The sequence below is a fragment of the Chrysemys picta genome, chromosome 4 (assembly GCF_011386835.1).
Source record: "Chrysemys picta bellii isolate R12L10 chromosome 4, ASM1138683v2, whole genome shotgun sequence".
Classification (NCBI taxonomy): Eukaryota; Metazoa; Chordata; order Testudines; family Emydidae; genus Chrysemys; species Chrysemys picta.
The window spans coordinates 98,243,837-98,258,594 of NC_088794.1; the positions used below are offsets into that span (position 1 = coordinate 98,243,837).

Below are 14,758 nucleotides of genomic sequence, written 5' to 3' on the forward strand. Positions count from 1 at the left end.
GGGACCTTGAAAGGTCATCAAGTCCAGCCCCCTGCCTTCACTAGCAGGACAAAGTACTGATTTTGCCCCAAATCCCTAAGTGGCCCCCTCAAGGATTGAACTCACAACCCTGGGTTTAGCAGGCCAATGCTCAAACCACTGAGCTATCCCTCCCCCAAAGCAGTTGGAAGGCTTCGCTGGGCCAATAGGTGAAAGAAAAGCCCTCGTTTCTTTAAGGATTTTTCTCTCCCCCCCCCGCCCCCCGCCCAGCACCCCCGGCCACCTTTTTCTACGCCATCCTTGTCAGCTTGAGGAGCAGGGTTTCTTGGGTTCAGTGTAAGCCTATTAGTTCAACGGACGGCTTATTAACTCTTCCCCCTACCTGAGGTAAATCTTCCCTACCAGTTTTTTTGGTGGTGGGGGGTGTTTACTGTGGACATAATGCCAGTCCCAATTTTGGGCACAGAAGGAATTTTCCCCTGTCAGATTGGCCTTTGGGCCTTTTCACCTTCCTTTCAGCAGCCCAGGGATCAGGTGGGTAGGTTAGGTTTTAAAATTCATGAGGTCACAGTAGCAAGTGTCAAGCGCAGGTAATGGCTCAATAGGAGATCTGGTTCCCTGATAAACCAGAATTAGAAGCAGATTAGGAAAAGGTATCTCCTAAAAAGGCAGGGAAGGGGGTTGGGATCCTAATGTTTGGTACAGTGAGGAGATAGCCCCTTCTTTCTCACCCCCCTAACCCTTGTACAAAAGGGAGGACAGTGTGATCCCAGCAATGGTTCTGGGACCAGGTTAACAATGTGAAAGTGGGAGGGACTTGAGAGCAGCCCCCCCAAGGTAGCACAGGTTATGGAAGCAAGGATGACCTGCACTGGATAAGTTACTGCCATACTGTACCCAGATGTGTTACTTAAAGTTGCAGTCTAGTTAAACCACATTTCTGGTGTCTTGTCTGGTGCTTGGGACAATGTATATATTTTATGGGTAAATTACACAATTATTACGTCCAGAATGAATTGTTTTATGAATTGCTATGGAGAATGTAGCAATACTGCTTAAACCAGCTTAGTCAATGAGTGGTTGACATGCACTGCAGAAGTAAAGAGGCTCACTAGACTCCAAGGCTTTTAACTATTGTAAGTGGAAATACCTTGAATGATAGCCAGTAGGATGACAATGACGAAGAAGAAAAATGTGATGTCAAAGACAATTCGATACATTTCATAAGGGTCCCCAGCAGGGTCTTCAATTTCATCCCCAATGCCACCACCAGCTCTCACACCCACATACATGTGGAACAGGTAACACTAGAAAGAAGGGAAAGTTACACTGGTCAAAAAACAGAAGTATTTAAAATGGCTGGCATTGAATAAAGAATGGTTATTTACCCTACGGTAACTGTGGTTCTTTGAAATGTTGTAAACAGCCGTACGTGCTCATATGTGTGAGCTCAGACTCTTTTGCACAGCAGTGTCCGTTGGGGGTCACTGTGCCTCCTCGTGCTCCAATGCCAGGGCATAAAGGGCAGAATGACCCTCTTGACCCTCCCTCAGTTCCCTGGCAAGTTGAGCCCATGTTAGTTGGGAACTCTGAAAGTGGGGATGGAGGGCAGGTTATGGCATCCACACAGACTACAACATCTTGAAGAACAACAGTTACTGTATAGTGAGTAACTGTTCTGTCTTCTTCAAGCATGTTTCACAGTGGATCCCACTGTAGGTGACTGATGAGCAATATCCTCTTCAGGATGGTGACGGTGAGGCGTACCAGTTGTGTCAGTCAAACAGAGATTGGAGTACTGCTTTCCCTAATCTAGCATCGAATGTAGCAGCCAAGTCCATTGCATAGTGCTTCAGAAACATGAGCAGATTGCATCAAATAGCAGCCTTACAGATTCTGGCTGTTGGCACATTTTGGGAACAAGAAGTGGATGCTGTTTCAGCCTCATCAAATGAGCCTTGATAGTCAGCGGGAGTGGTATATTTGCCAGCACAGTGTGATACACTGAATTATCCATTTAGACAGCCTTTGAAATGAAATAGCGTAGCCTGTAGAGTGGCCAGCTATCATCATGAACAGGCATGGGGACAGTTTGAAAGATTTAGTCCTGTTGATGTAGTAATGCAGAGCACAGGGTATGTACAGAGTGTGCAATTTCTTTTCCCCCAGGCATGGACTGTGGCCTAGGGAAGAATACAAGTAAATTGATCATTTAGTTTAAGTTAAATTCAAAATACGACTTGGAGGATGAACTTCCTACAGGTTTCAGAATAACGTTGTCCTTGCAAATGAGATATACAAGGGTTCTACCATGAGGGCGTGAGCTTGCTCACTCTTCTGGCTGAGGTGATGGCCATGAGTAAAACACATTTTAAGGATCAGGTGGTGAATGAATAGGGTAACCAGATGTTCCATTTTTAAAGGGACAGGCCCATTTTTGGGACTTTTTCTTATATAGGCACCTATTACCCCTCACCCCCTTCCCGTTTTTTTCACAGTTGCTATCTGGTAACCCTATGAATGAAGCAGTCTTGTGAGGGGCTCAAAGAGGAGCTCCATCAGCTTCAGGATGAAGACGTTAAGATTCCATGTTGGAGTGTGCTCCATTACCAGTGAGTAAGCATGCATCAATCCCTTAAGGAACTTCATTACCACTGGATGTGAGAAGATCAAAAGCAGAACCCTGACAGCACTGCCAGACGCACTTTGATTGAGTTATGACTGTATCAATTGCAACATGTAATCTAGAATCCAAGGTACTGAGGCTTGCTCAGGCACAAGGCCACACAAGGAGGTGTAAGTCTGCCTCATCGACTGCTTCCTGGTTTGTGCCAGGATGTCCTGCATAAGTACAGAGTAATCCTTTTCCATGGTGACATCCAGGCTGTCCGTTGTAAAGAAGTTGGGGCTGGATGTAATATTTGTCCCTGGTTCTGTGACAACAGGTCTGGGAGCCTGGTTAAGGGCTATGCTGACATGTGTACATATTGGGGTTCAGGAAGTGGGCGGGCTTATGCCCACTGCTAAAGGGTCCCCCCCCCCAGCCTAAGGGGAGGATCCACAGGGCCTGAAACTCAAATAAGTACGGGGGACAACTAATGTAAAAACAGGGACAGGAGTGCAGTCAAAGGGTCAAAAGAAGGGAACCTGACGGGTTCATGTGCTACATGTGTAGCAAGTCTGTCAGCCATACCTGTCTTGACCAGTAGGGTGCTGAGGATGTCTGGATTAGTTTCTCTGGCTTTGGTAATCATGTTGGGGAGTAGTGGGATTGGTGGAAAAGGTATAGCAATTCTTCATTCCACTGCAGTAGGGACCCCAGGCACAAAAGTTGAGGCACTTCACATTGTCTCTAGTGGCAAACAGGTCTATTACTGGATTTCCTCCTACTGGAGAAATGTCCATTTGGTGATGGACCCCAGCAGTGGTCACTCCTGGTTGATGACAGATTGCCTGCTCAGGAAATCTGCCTAGCTGTTTCTGGTTCCCAGCAGGTGCAGGGCTATCAAGGTGCAGCACCAGTTCCACAATTTGATTGCATCCCTACACGGGGGAAGAACAAGCACCTCTTTGTGTTGTCCATAAGCACTGTACTATCATGTGCCATAGGACCAGGAGTAATGTCATATATGCCAGTCTGATGTCCTGAAAGTCTAAAACACTTATGTAGCCTCATGGCTTCTGGGGACCATGTCCCTTATATCTGTAGATGGTCAAAGTGGGACCCCATCCTGTTCCAGAAGGGTCCATGACTAGCATTCCAGATGGCAACAGGGTTTTGAATGCTACTCCTTTCTTGAGGTTGGGGTGTAGCCACCATGACAGTTCCCCAAGGATGCAAGAGGGAATGACAACTGTTTTGCTCCCTTGATGCTATACTGGGGAATAGACTGACCTGAGCCAAAGTGTAGAGGCCTTGGGTGAAGTCTATCAAATGGTGTCATATATGGATACAGGGCATATGGCCTAATAATGTAAGGCAGGTCCACATCATCATGAAGAAGCATGCAGTTGTCATGTATTAGGCATGATATGGATCTGCACAGAGGCTGAAGTGCATGCATTCCTGCTGAAAAGAGAGTCGAGTGTTTTCAGATCCTTTTCCTCTGGCATTCCTTTGATGGAACCTGTTTGTCTTGTATGACTGATGTGAGTGACTCTGGTGTAGCGTATGTGTAGAACTGCTTGAACCCTTGGGTGGTACTTGGTACCTCTTCTTTACCTGCTTTGAGGTCGGAGTGAACAAGGTTGAGGTGTGCCAGGTTGATAGGTAAGTCAATTCTTATGGGTGCCATGGAACTTAAGATGTCAAATAATTCATGGCTATTCTCTTGGATTATGGTTGTTTTGGTATCCAAGATATCCACAATTCTAGACAAGAGTTCTTGGAGGGTCCAAAAGTCATCCACAGTTGGTGTCAGCACCATCAGCGACATCCCACAAAGAGCAGGGTTTAAATCCTCCAGGCTTAGAGTCTGCCATTTTAACAGCCATGCTACTTTGCCTTGCTGTACAGGGCATTCTCCTGTTTCTCTTCTCTTCTTGTTTTTTTTTAATCATACAGCTAAAAAGATAATATAGAAATAAAACTAGGAATGAAGAATATTTCTTCACCAAAGTTTGGAAACTTAGCCAAAAGGCTGAGCTGATGAGACACAGTCCAGGTTCTGTCTCACTGCCATGGGTGGTAAGAGGAAACTGAGGGAGGGCAGAGGCCACTCTGCTCTCTATGCCCTCACGTGGTACCATGAGGAGGCACATGACATGGCTATGCAGCAGACTCCAAGCTTGGTTGCATGCGCACCTATAGTGGGTATCCATACTGATGCACACTTGAAGAATATATTTTGTCTTCTGCATAAACACTTCGTTACAATGCTCTCTGCATATTACTTATGTTCTGTATTTCAAGAAAGTCTGAGACCAAGTTGTACAAAAAATAAAACATGGAGAATGATGTTACAAAGAAAAAAATACTCTGCATATAATGAACTACATCATGATATTCATATTCAAACTTAGTATCTAGGGAAGTTCACACTAAAATAAAATTATTGGATTGGAATCAGAGTCAATTAGGCACATTCATTTTTTTTCCCAACTCAGTGTTCCACAAACATGACTATTTTCAGTGCATTCTTCTTTAGATCCATTTTGTCTACAGCCCTTTCCCTCATGTTAGAAGATGAAACGTATTGTATTCTATCAACTGTATGAATTATAATTCAAAATCCTTCAAAGTTTTCTGAGCAGTTAGGGTACACTGTTTTTATCTGTATGCTTTATCTTTTAATTGGATCTAGAAAATTTTAGCAAGAATCCCAATTAAAGTAAAGGAGGTGGACTGTGAGCAAAAAAGCAGAGTATGAAATGTTTGCAAAAGACTGGTTAATCCCACAGTGTTCAGATGATCTCTGAGTCTTGGATATTTTCAACATCCAGAAGCCAGTTTTAATATATATATATATTTAACAATCTGTATAACCTCTGGCCCTAATTCTGACTTCCATTGGGAGATTTGTCTGAGTAAAGCTTGCAGGATTTGGTCCTAGATGCAGAAGTTCCCACTTTACCAAAATGTTCACTGTGGGCCCAATTATCAAATTACACAATAGATGCTCAAACCATAATTTAGGCATATAAAAATAAGCACGTATATGGTCTAATTCCAGGGGACTTTCTGGGAACTCTCTCCTATAAAACAGTTATATTACCCTTTAACTATCTTCAGCCACACAATATATGTCAAAAATATATTTGAAAAGCCCTAGCCATGTTCTTTAGTCCCAGCAGGCAGCAATATTAGTTCTAAATGAAACATGCATTAATGAAGGTAAATAATGTGATAAATCTGATCTTGCAGAACAAAACACAATATAGAACTATGCATGGATTTTTAATGCATTTTTATTACTGAGGGAAGATACTGCTATAACCATAGATAAAAATATTAACTTAGAATCATTTTAGTTCATTTAGCAGAGCTGTTTAATATGTAAAGTATGTTGCTAAATATTTTAATTATTCCAACTGTTCATGTATTTTTGAATCTTGTAAATGAGTTTTATTTCAGGTCAGACCTTTGTATTCAGTCCACAAAGGGACCAATTAAAACAATATTGGATGGGACGGAGTTCATTCTTTCCATTATTCACTTATCTGACTTGCATTAAATATTTTATACAGAGGTCAGGAAGAAGAAAAAATACATTCATGCAGGATATACTGCACTTCAGGTTTTGGGTCTTTTGTGACCAGCGCTTCTCCTCTGAGCCTATGCCATTCACATTATAAAATTAAAATTTTATTGTGTTCTTTTGTGGTGTTTCTTTGTACAATAAGAAAATTAGAGTGCCAACAGCCACTTCACCTCAGAGTAAATATTTCTGGGATACTTTTGCATTTCCTATGAATAATTTTTATATTTGGGAGGGGGGAGAGAGGAGGAGGAGCCTTGGAGTATTAGCTGTTTATCACTCACAGTAAAGTCTTCTCAGCCTCATGCAGTTGCTCTCTTTTTCTCCCCTTCTGGACTGGCTAGGGTCTAAGGAAACTGGAACTATATTTCATTGGACTGGAACTTTAAGTTTACTGCTACTTATTGAGTTGATTTTTCTTCATTGACTCTCTTCTCACTTCAGCACAAATAAAATCAGTTTCACAGATACTCTAACCTATACCTGTTCACAGATGTTATTTCAGCAGTAAGTTCCATGGTGTGAGGATGCCCCATTCATGCCCTCTATACTATGCATATATCTACTATTTTGACCTTACACCATCAGAGGATGCTGAGTGAATTTCCAGATTCTTTGCACTGTTAAGAGTGGCTCAAAGCAGCTTGACAGACCCAAAGTGCCAATTCTTAATGATAGAAAAACCCTTCCCCCCCCCCCCCCCAATTTCATCTAGTGCTTTGGGGATATGTTGAGTATCAGGTTTAAAAACTAGGGTGACATTTCTGTTTTAAAAGTGCTAGTGATATTTTACTTACTGTCATCATGTCATCACATTTCATGTCTGGCTCATCTTCATCTTCGCTTTTGTTGTAAAACTTGCGGAAGAAGTTGAACGCCACAACAGTGTAAAGGTAGACTACTACAGCCAACAATCCTACAGTCAGTACAAGCTACACACAAACAAAATAAATGAAATGAAAGAAAGAAAAGTGAGTTTCAGTCAAAACGGAAGGGCAGGATTGATTCCAATCTCTTTCGGGCACTACTGATGAACTAGTCAGTCAGGAGATCTTTTGTATTCCCAAAAGTATTGAAAATCAACAATGCTGTGCCTTTTCTTTTTTAAAAAGAATGAAAGATGATGGTTTTGTTATCCATGGAATCTCTCTCTGTTGCCAGGATCAACACAGAGTTTCTGAGGCTCCAGATTCTATAGTGGGGTGAAATACATCTTAAATTTATACTTTGATGCCTTATTTGGTGGATAAAAGAGCAGCAGAGTGGTTTTAGGAAACATATTATTATATGGTTATTTTTCTGAAATATATGCTTAACAGCAACTTCATATCAGTAACGGGATACATCCAGTATTTTGGATAGTGGTGAAATGCCAGCTGATTTGTGAAACTGGACATGCAGTGAACGTATCAAACGGTGTAAAATGTACTTTATTAAATTAACTGACATGGGTTTATTTGAATTGCTTGCTATTTTAGTACTGATTATTGTTGCCAATATTCTGTCTAATAAGCTGTGTTATTGATGCCATCTGCTCTAAAATTCCAATGAGACAAAGAGATACAATAGGTGAGTTTCTCTCTTTCATTATTGAACTGTCGAAACCACCACCATTCAAGTTTAAAATTCTTACTCTTAAGCAAATAAAATCCTTTTTGAGCAAGAAAATTCAGCACATAAAGAACCACTAATATATTAGTCATTGGTAGGGCCTACCAAATTCATGGTCATGGAAAAAAACATCACAGACCGTGAAAACTGGTCTCTCCCTGTGAAATCTGGTCTTTTGTGTGCTTTTACCCTATACTATATAGATTTCACAGAGGAGACCAGCATTTCTCAAATTGGGGGTCCTAACCCAAAAGGGAGTTGCAGGGGGTTGCAAGGTTATTTTAGGGGGGGTCACGGTATTGCTACCCTTACTTCTGCGCTGCATTCAGAGCTGGGTGGCCAGAAAGCGGCGGCTGTTGGCCAGGCGCCCAGCTCTGAAGGTGATGCCCTGCCAGCAGCAGCGCAGAAGTAAGGGTGACAATACTTTACCATGCCACCCTTTACTTCTGTGCTGCCTTTGCCTTCAGAGCTGGGCTCCTGGCCAGCAGCTGCCACTTTCCAGCTGCCCAGCTCTGAAGACAACACTGCTGCCAGCAGCAGCACAGAAGTAAGGGTGACAGTATTGCAAACCCCCCGCTCCCCCCCACACACAATAACCTTGCGACCCCCCACAACTCCTTTTTGGGTCAGGACCCCTACAATTACAACACCGCGAAATTTCAGATTTAAATAGCTGAAATCATGAAATTTACAATTTTTTAAATCCTATGACCATGAAATTGACCATGAATTTGGAAGGGCCCTACTTACTGGCTTTGGAGTTGTGGTTTTATAATAGTGTTATGGAAGATTGTTATATATATTTAAAAATCACTGTAGAATTGATATTACTATTTAAAATGAGTAAAATAATCAAGCATTTTAGGTGCTTTTTAAGCAATTTATGCAGATCATTGGGCATATTTCTAAAATGTATGTCTCTATTTAAAAATCTGTTCATGTCTGTGCTGAAAGCAACAGTGATGATATCGGCAGTGCTAATATTTGCTTGTCAGGGAGGGTAGTCATGGTAGGTTTATTGAAAGTTGCGGCCTTGAATTGAAGCTGTTTCATCAGCACACACAGACTTGGAGTTTCTACACTGAGAAATATCATCTCAATAGAAATCTGGGAAAATATATCAATCACTGAATTAAAATATGAATAGGTAACACACTAGGTGTAGCCAGACTGTCAGACCTATGGGGAAATGGGAGGGGTCAGAGTTAAGGTCTCATTTTTTAGCCAGAAGAAGCAATGATAAGCTTCTTGTGGAGACTACCGGGTGTCATGCTCTAGCAATTTCCTTTGTCTGATAAAGGAAGGGGCTGCATCTAGATGTCCTCTGCTGGAAGAACTGATCAGGCCAATGCATGGACTTCATGGGAGATAGAAAGATTAAAAGGAAGTTGGGAATCTCAGGGCACTGTTATTCCCCTAAAAAAGAAAGCTGATAGGTAAGGGGTTGTTGTTAGGGTATATTAGACAGAGGGTAAACATTCAGTATGAAAGTTACCTCTTTTGAAGCTTTCCTTCCCTACTTAGAGAATCACTTTCTGTTTGACAGAGACAACACTGCCCTCCCCACTGGAGGAGTATCCCTTGTCATGTGTGTTAGTATCTATTAGATACTGAAAGTAAATCCCAGACATGCAGGGGTGGGAACTGCCTGGGATACATTCTATTGTGTTTGAGAAGGGATGGCAGGAGGCACTGGGGTGTGCAGGTCTGGAGCTAGGGTTGAAGCGAGATAGTGGAAGGGTATATACAGGAAGGAATTTTTCAGTGGTTGCAGTGGGAGGCACCTTAGTGGGAATATGTGAAGAGCTCTCTTAGTCTGGGAAAAGACAGGAAGGAGGGAGATGGTGAGTTGATAAATTACCTGTGCGTATGTTGAGATGGTGGCTAGGAAGCAGAGGGCTATGTATTGTATGCAGGAAATTTTTAGCATTTACTGTCCCATGGGTACAGGATTATAATAAATTCTATATTATGATTTTATAGTACTAAAAGTGTGCAGGTATTTTGCAGAAGACACAGTAAGGCATATTCCTTGCCCCAAATATTTACCATCTAAATGAAAGCACATTCCAATAGCCACACCATCAATGTAAAGAAATTCTGAATATAAACTACTGTGTGCGGGAGTTATTTTTTCAAAACTTACAACTGCCTTCTTAAAACTTTTGGCATTTCTAAATAGCATAGATCATTAAAGTCCACATAAAAGGACCAATTCCCAACAAAATAAGATAATTTTTTAAGATAGTGCTGGTAAATAAAAGGTAACTAAAACCATATCAACATTAATAAGTCTCCAGGACCTGATGGTATTCACCCAAGAGTTTTGAAGGAACTCAAATGTGAAATTGCAGGACTACTAACTGTCATCGGTAACCTATCATTTAAATCAGTTTCTGTACCAAATGACTGGAGGATAGCTAATGTGACGCCAATTTTTAAAAAGGCCTCCAGAGGTGACTCTGGCAACTAGAGGGCAGTAAGCCTGACTTCAGTACCGGGCAAATTGTTTGAAACTATCGTAAAGAATAAAATTGACAGACACATAGATGAACATAATTTGTTAGGAAATAGCCAACATGGTTTTTGTAAAGGGATATCATGCCTCACCAATCTACTAGAATTCTTTGAGGGAGTCAACAAGCATATGGCCATGGGGGATCCAGCGGCTATAGTGTATTTAAATTTCCAGAAAGCCTTTGACAAGGTCCCTCATCAAAGGCTCTTCAGCAAAATAAGCAGTCATGGGATAAGGGGGAAGTTTCTCTCACAGATTGGTAACTGGTTAAAAGATAGGAAACAAAGGGTAGGAATAAATGGTCAGTTTTCAGAACGGAGAGAGGTAAATAGTGGTGTCCCCCAGGGATCTTCACTGGGCCCAGTCCTATTGAACATATTCATAAACGAACTGGAAAAAGGGGTAAACTGAGGTGGCAAAATTTGCAGATGATACAAAACTACTCAAGATAGTTAAGTCCCAGGCAGACTGGGAAGAGCTACAAAAGGATCTCACAAAACTGGGTGACTGGGCAATAAAATGGCAGAGGAAATTTAATGTTGATAAATGCAAAGTAATGCACATTGGAAAACATAATCCTAACTATAAATATACAATGATGGGGTCTAGATTAGCTGTTACCACTCAAGAAAGAGATCTTGGAGTCATTGTGGATAGTTCTCTGAAATCAACCACTCAATGTGCAGCAGCAATCAAAAAAGCGAACAGAATGTTGGGAATCATCAAGAAAGGGATAGATAATAAGACAGAAAATATCATATTGTCTCTATATAAATCCATGGTACGCCCACACCTTGCATACTACGTGCAGATGTGGTCGCCCCATCTCAAAAAAGATATATTGGAATTGGAAAAGGTTCAGAAAAGGGCAACAAAAATTATTAGGGGTATAGAATGGCTTCCGAATGAGGAGAGATTAATAAGACTGGGACTTTTCAGCTTGGAAAAGAGGTGACTAAGGGGGGATATGATAGAGGTCTATAAAATCATGAGTGGTATAGAGAAAGTCAATAAGGAAGTGTTATTTACTCCTCCTCATAATACAAGAACAAGGGGCCACCAAATGAAATTAATTTATAGCAGGTTTAAAACAAACACAAGAAAGTATTTTTTCAAGCAACGCACTGTCAAGCTCTGGAACTCCTTGCCAGAGAGTGTTGTGAAGGCCAATACTATAATGGGGTTCAAAAAGGTGCTAGATAGATTCATGGAAGATAGGTCCATCAATGCCTATTAGCTAGGATGGGCAGGAATGGTGTCCCTAGCCTCCGTTTGCTAGAAGCTGGGATTGGGTGACAGGGCATGGATCACTTGATGATACCCTGTCTATTCATTCCCCTTGGGGAACCTGCCATTGTTCACTGTCAGAGGACAAGATACTGGTCTCGATGGACCTTTTGTCTGACCCAATATGGCCATTCATAGAGTCATAGAATCATAGAATATCAGAGTTGGAAGGGACCTCAAGAGGTCATCTAGTCCAACCCCCTGCTCAAAGCAGGACCAATTCCCAGCTAAATCATCCCATTCTTAGGTTCTTATTCTTATTCTGCTGTGCAACCTTAAAATGTTAAATGAATTGCATCAAACACAGAAATAGTGTGTCCAGCCTGACAAACATGTACACCATGTTTTTGAGAATGAGATTTTAAGAAGCAGCTGAATCATATCTCTTGAAACTAGGGGGCTGTGACACTTATATTATGAAAAATATCTGTTAAAGATACGTAATATAATATCTAATAGAAGAAGTCTCATTGGCTCCACTTTTTGTTCAAAGCATTGGTTTCCAAGGTATATTATAAGACTATTGTTTTTGTTCAGTATAGTTATGAATGGTGTTCATTTTCAGAGAACATATACAGCACTCACCTGTTTGCCATTGTGAGTTACAGAAGACAGAATGGTTCGTAGTGTCTTGAAACCCATAGCAATATCCAGCAAGTGAGCAGCAAAGAAGAAGTTGTTGTAATGGCCAAGGATAGACATAGTTGTGTACCAAGCTAAGTACAAGAAGGACTACAGAAAATGTGAAATGTTAGAGAATATTTACAGTTTCTAATATGTTTTACTGGTTAGTGTACATCACACACACAGAATGAAACTCTGAATTGTAGGCAGTGATCTAATGGTTTGAGCTTTCCAATCATAAATTAATATGGATTTAGCATCTCCATATTTTTATGCAGAAGAACTGTGTCTTATTCTCTCTCTCCAACACACCCCACTTCTCTCATAAAAAGGCTTGCCGTTTTACCTGGGAAATGATGCCTTTGACATTTACTTTAAATCTTTCACTTGATTATATTCCTCAGAACAGCTTAATTACTAAAATCAGAATTCCCCCGGCTCTTAGCACTATCTTGTTTTGGTTGAGAATATTATACAAAGCTGGAGAGCTCGCTATGCAGTCTGAATTTCTGAAGATCTGATGCTTCTGCAGGGATTGAGGTAGCTACAAACACAGCATGCTGGCCTTGGGGAGAGGGAGTGCCTCGTCATCTGGCTGACTCTTAGGGAATGTCTACACAAGGATTAAAAACCCACGGCTGGCCCAGGTCAGCTGACTCAGGCTCACAGGGCTGGGGTTGCAGGGCAGAAAAATCACTATGTAGATGTTCAGGCTCAGGCTGGAGCCCAAGCTCTGGGACCTGGTGTGGGTGGAGGGTCTCAGAATTCAGGCTCTAGCAATTTTTAGCCGCCCAGCCCCAAGTCAGCTGACCTGGACCAGCCATGGCCGTGCTGAGGATCTTTTAGCTCTGTGTAGATGTACCCTTTGAGCAGTATTGATCAGATCTGGAGGAGATATATACAGCCCTCATTTGCAAGAGGGAATTTTAAGGTGACTAGGGATCTTTAGAGATGGTTGTGGGAGTTAAGAAAGGATCCTAAATGAGTCTGAACTAACCACTGACCCCTACAGGTGGTCTCTGCAGGTCAGGATTAATATAGAGCAAGATTTTGCAGACACTGACTGTGCTGTACCTACTCTGAAGATAGAAGGCTTTGGTTTTAAGACTATCAGTCTGGCAACTTACAACCCCCCCCCCAAAGTCAAAATTAATTTAAACCCCAGAATACAATAAAAAGCCTCTTAATATTATTCCTTTTAACCCCACCAAATCATTATTATTAATTTCCAAAATCTTGTATTACAATTATAATATCTCCTGAATATTGCCCTATGATGTCAAAAGCAAATATTCCCACAGATAATTTAACTTAAAGTTGTTGGGCTAAGGTTAAAGATAGAAAAAGAACAAACATTTTATACCGATTCCATAAGTATGTAGCTATTAATTTATCAACGTATATGTTACTTTTTGCGGTTCCTTTGGTTACCCACATATGCTTATTTCACCATACTCAAGATGACTGCCTTCTTATCTTACCGAATTGTATTTACTTTTTTATTTCTCTTTATTAAAAAAGTGCCCAACTATAGCTTTGAGTGCAAAATACATATTTGCATTTAGAATAAATGAAAGTCTTCTCTAGACTAACATACTTACATTGTCAGTGAAAACAACTCCAAGCTTCCAAATTTGGTACTTTGTATCAATAGAGCTTAACCTATGGAATATAAATATTTTGAAACTCATAAATGTCAATATTAAGTAGTTAATAACTACAGTTACACTCCTTTCTTTATGTTTAACAACACAAACACATCTTCACATAATGGCTACTTAAACATTTTTCTTCAGAAAATGTAACTAGGATCTTTCTGGCACTTTATTTGTATTTATTTTTTGTAAGCACTGGTATATGCTGGACAATTATTTTAAGACTGATGTGCTGGTCTCTCTATTTTAGAGAGCATTCTCTACATTTTCAAAACTGTGTTGGGCATTAGCCACAGAGTTCCAATAGTCTCAAGAGTTCCAGAGTTTCAGTAAAAGTAATACAGCTCTACTTTGAACGTATAGGCTATATCTACACTGCACAGTTAAACCGGCTAGTGGCACCTACCCCAGGGTAAGCCTACCCCACGTATAAGTGTCCCACATCCCCACTTCAAAGACATACCCACATTACTGTGTCCTTGCTCTTTCTGCACTCACCCAGGTGTGTCTGGGGGCATATCCCATGGTTCTTTGTGCTGAGACACTCTCAGATTCTTTCCCAGTCAACTGTGGCATTTGTGAGATAACTTGTCTGTTCTTTGGGGGGAATTGTGGGAAGGGCACTGGAGGACTATCAACACTTGAATGATTTAGCTTGTATTCTCACTGCAAATTGGGTGGATTCCTGCCTGAGTTAAAGTGGAGCCCAGGTTCAAACCCACACCCCTGAGCCAGGTCAGCTAGTGCAGGCTTAAAGCTCCTCCAAACCCAGGTCAGAAGTTTTTCTGTATAAATGGTAGTGGGAGTTAAGGCTAAAACCTGGGTTAGAGTAAGCCCCATTAAAATGTGTAGTGAAGACATACCCATTGAGATTAAAGTGCATGTCA

At 41.2% G+C, this 14,758-nt stretch overlaps 1 protein-coding gene across 17 annotated transcripts in view; it reads right to left on the reverse strand.

The window, feature by feature from the left end:
- The window catches only part of RYR3 (ryanodine receptor 3), a 561,484-nt gene that overhangs the window by 9,289 nt on the left and 537,437 nt on the right, over positions 1 to 14,758 (reverse strand). For all 17 annotated transcript variants that reach the window (XM_065595380.1, XM_065595379.1, XM_065595381.1 and 14 more), the window contains 4 exons: positions 13,818 to 13,878; positions 12,178 to 12,324; positions 6,974 to 7,108; positions 1,130 to 1,286 (listed from right to left, as the gene is read on the reverse strand). In XM_065595380.1, the coding sequence (XP_065451452.1) occupies positions 1,130 to 1,286; positions 6,974 to 7,108; positions 12,178 to 12,324; positions 13,818 to 13,878 (500 nt within the window). The remainder of the gene's footprint in view (positions 1 to 1,129; positions 1,287 to 6,973; positions 7,109 to 12,177; positions 12,325 to 13,817; positions 13,879 to 14,758) is intronic.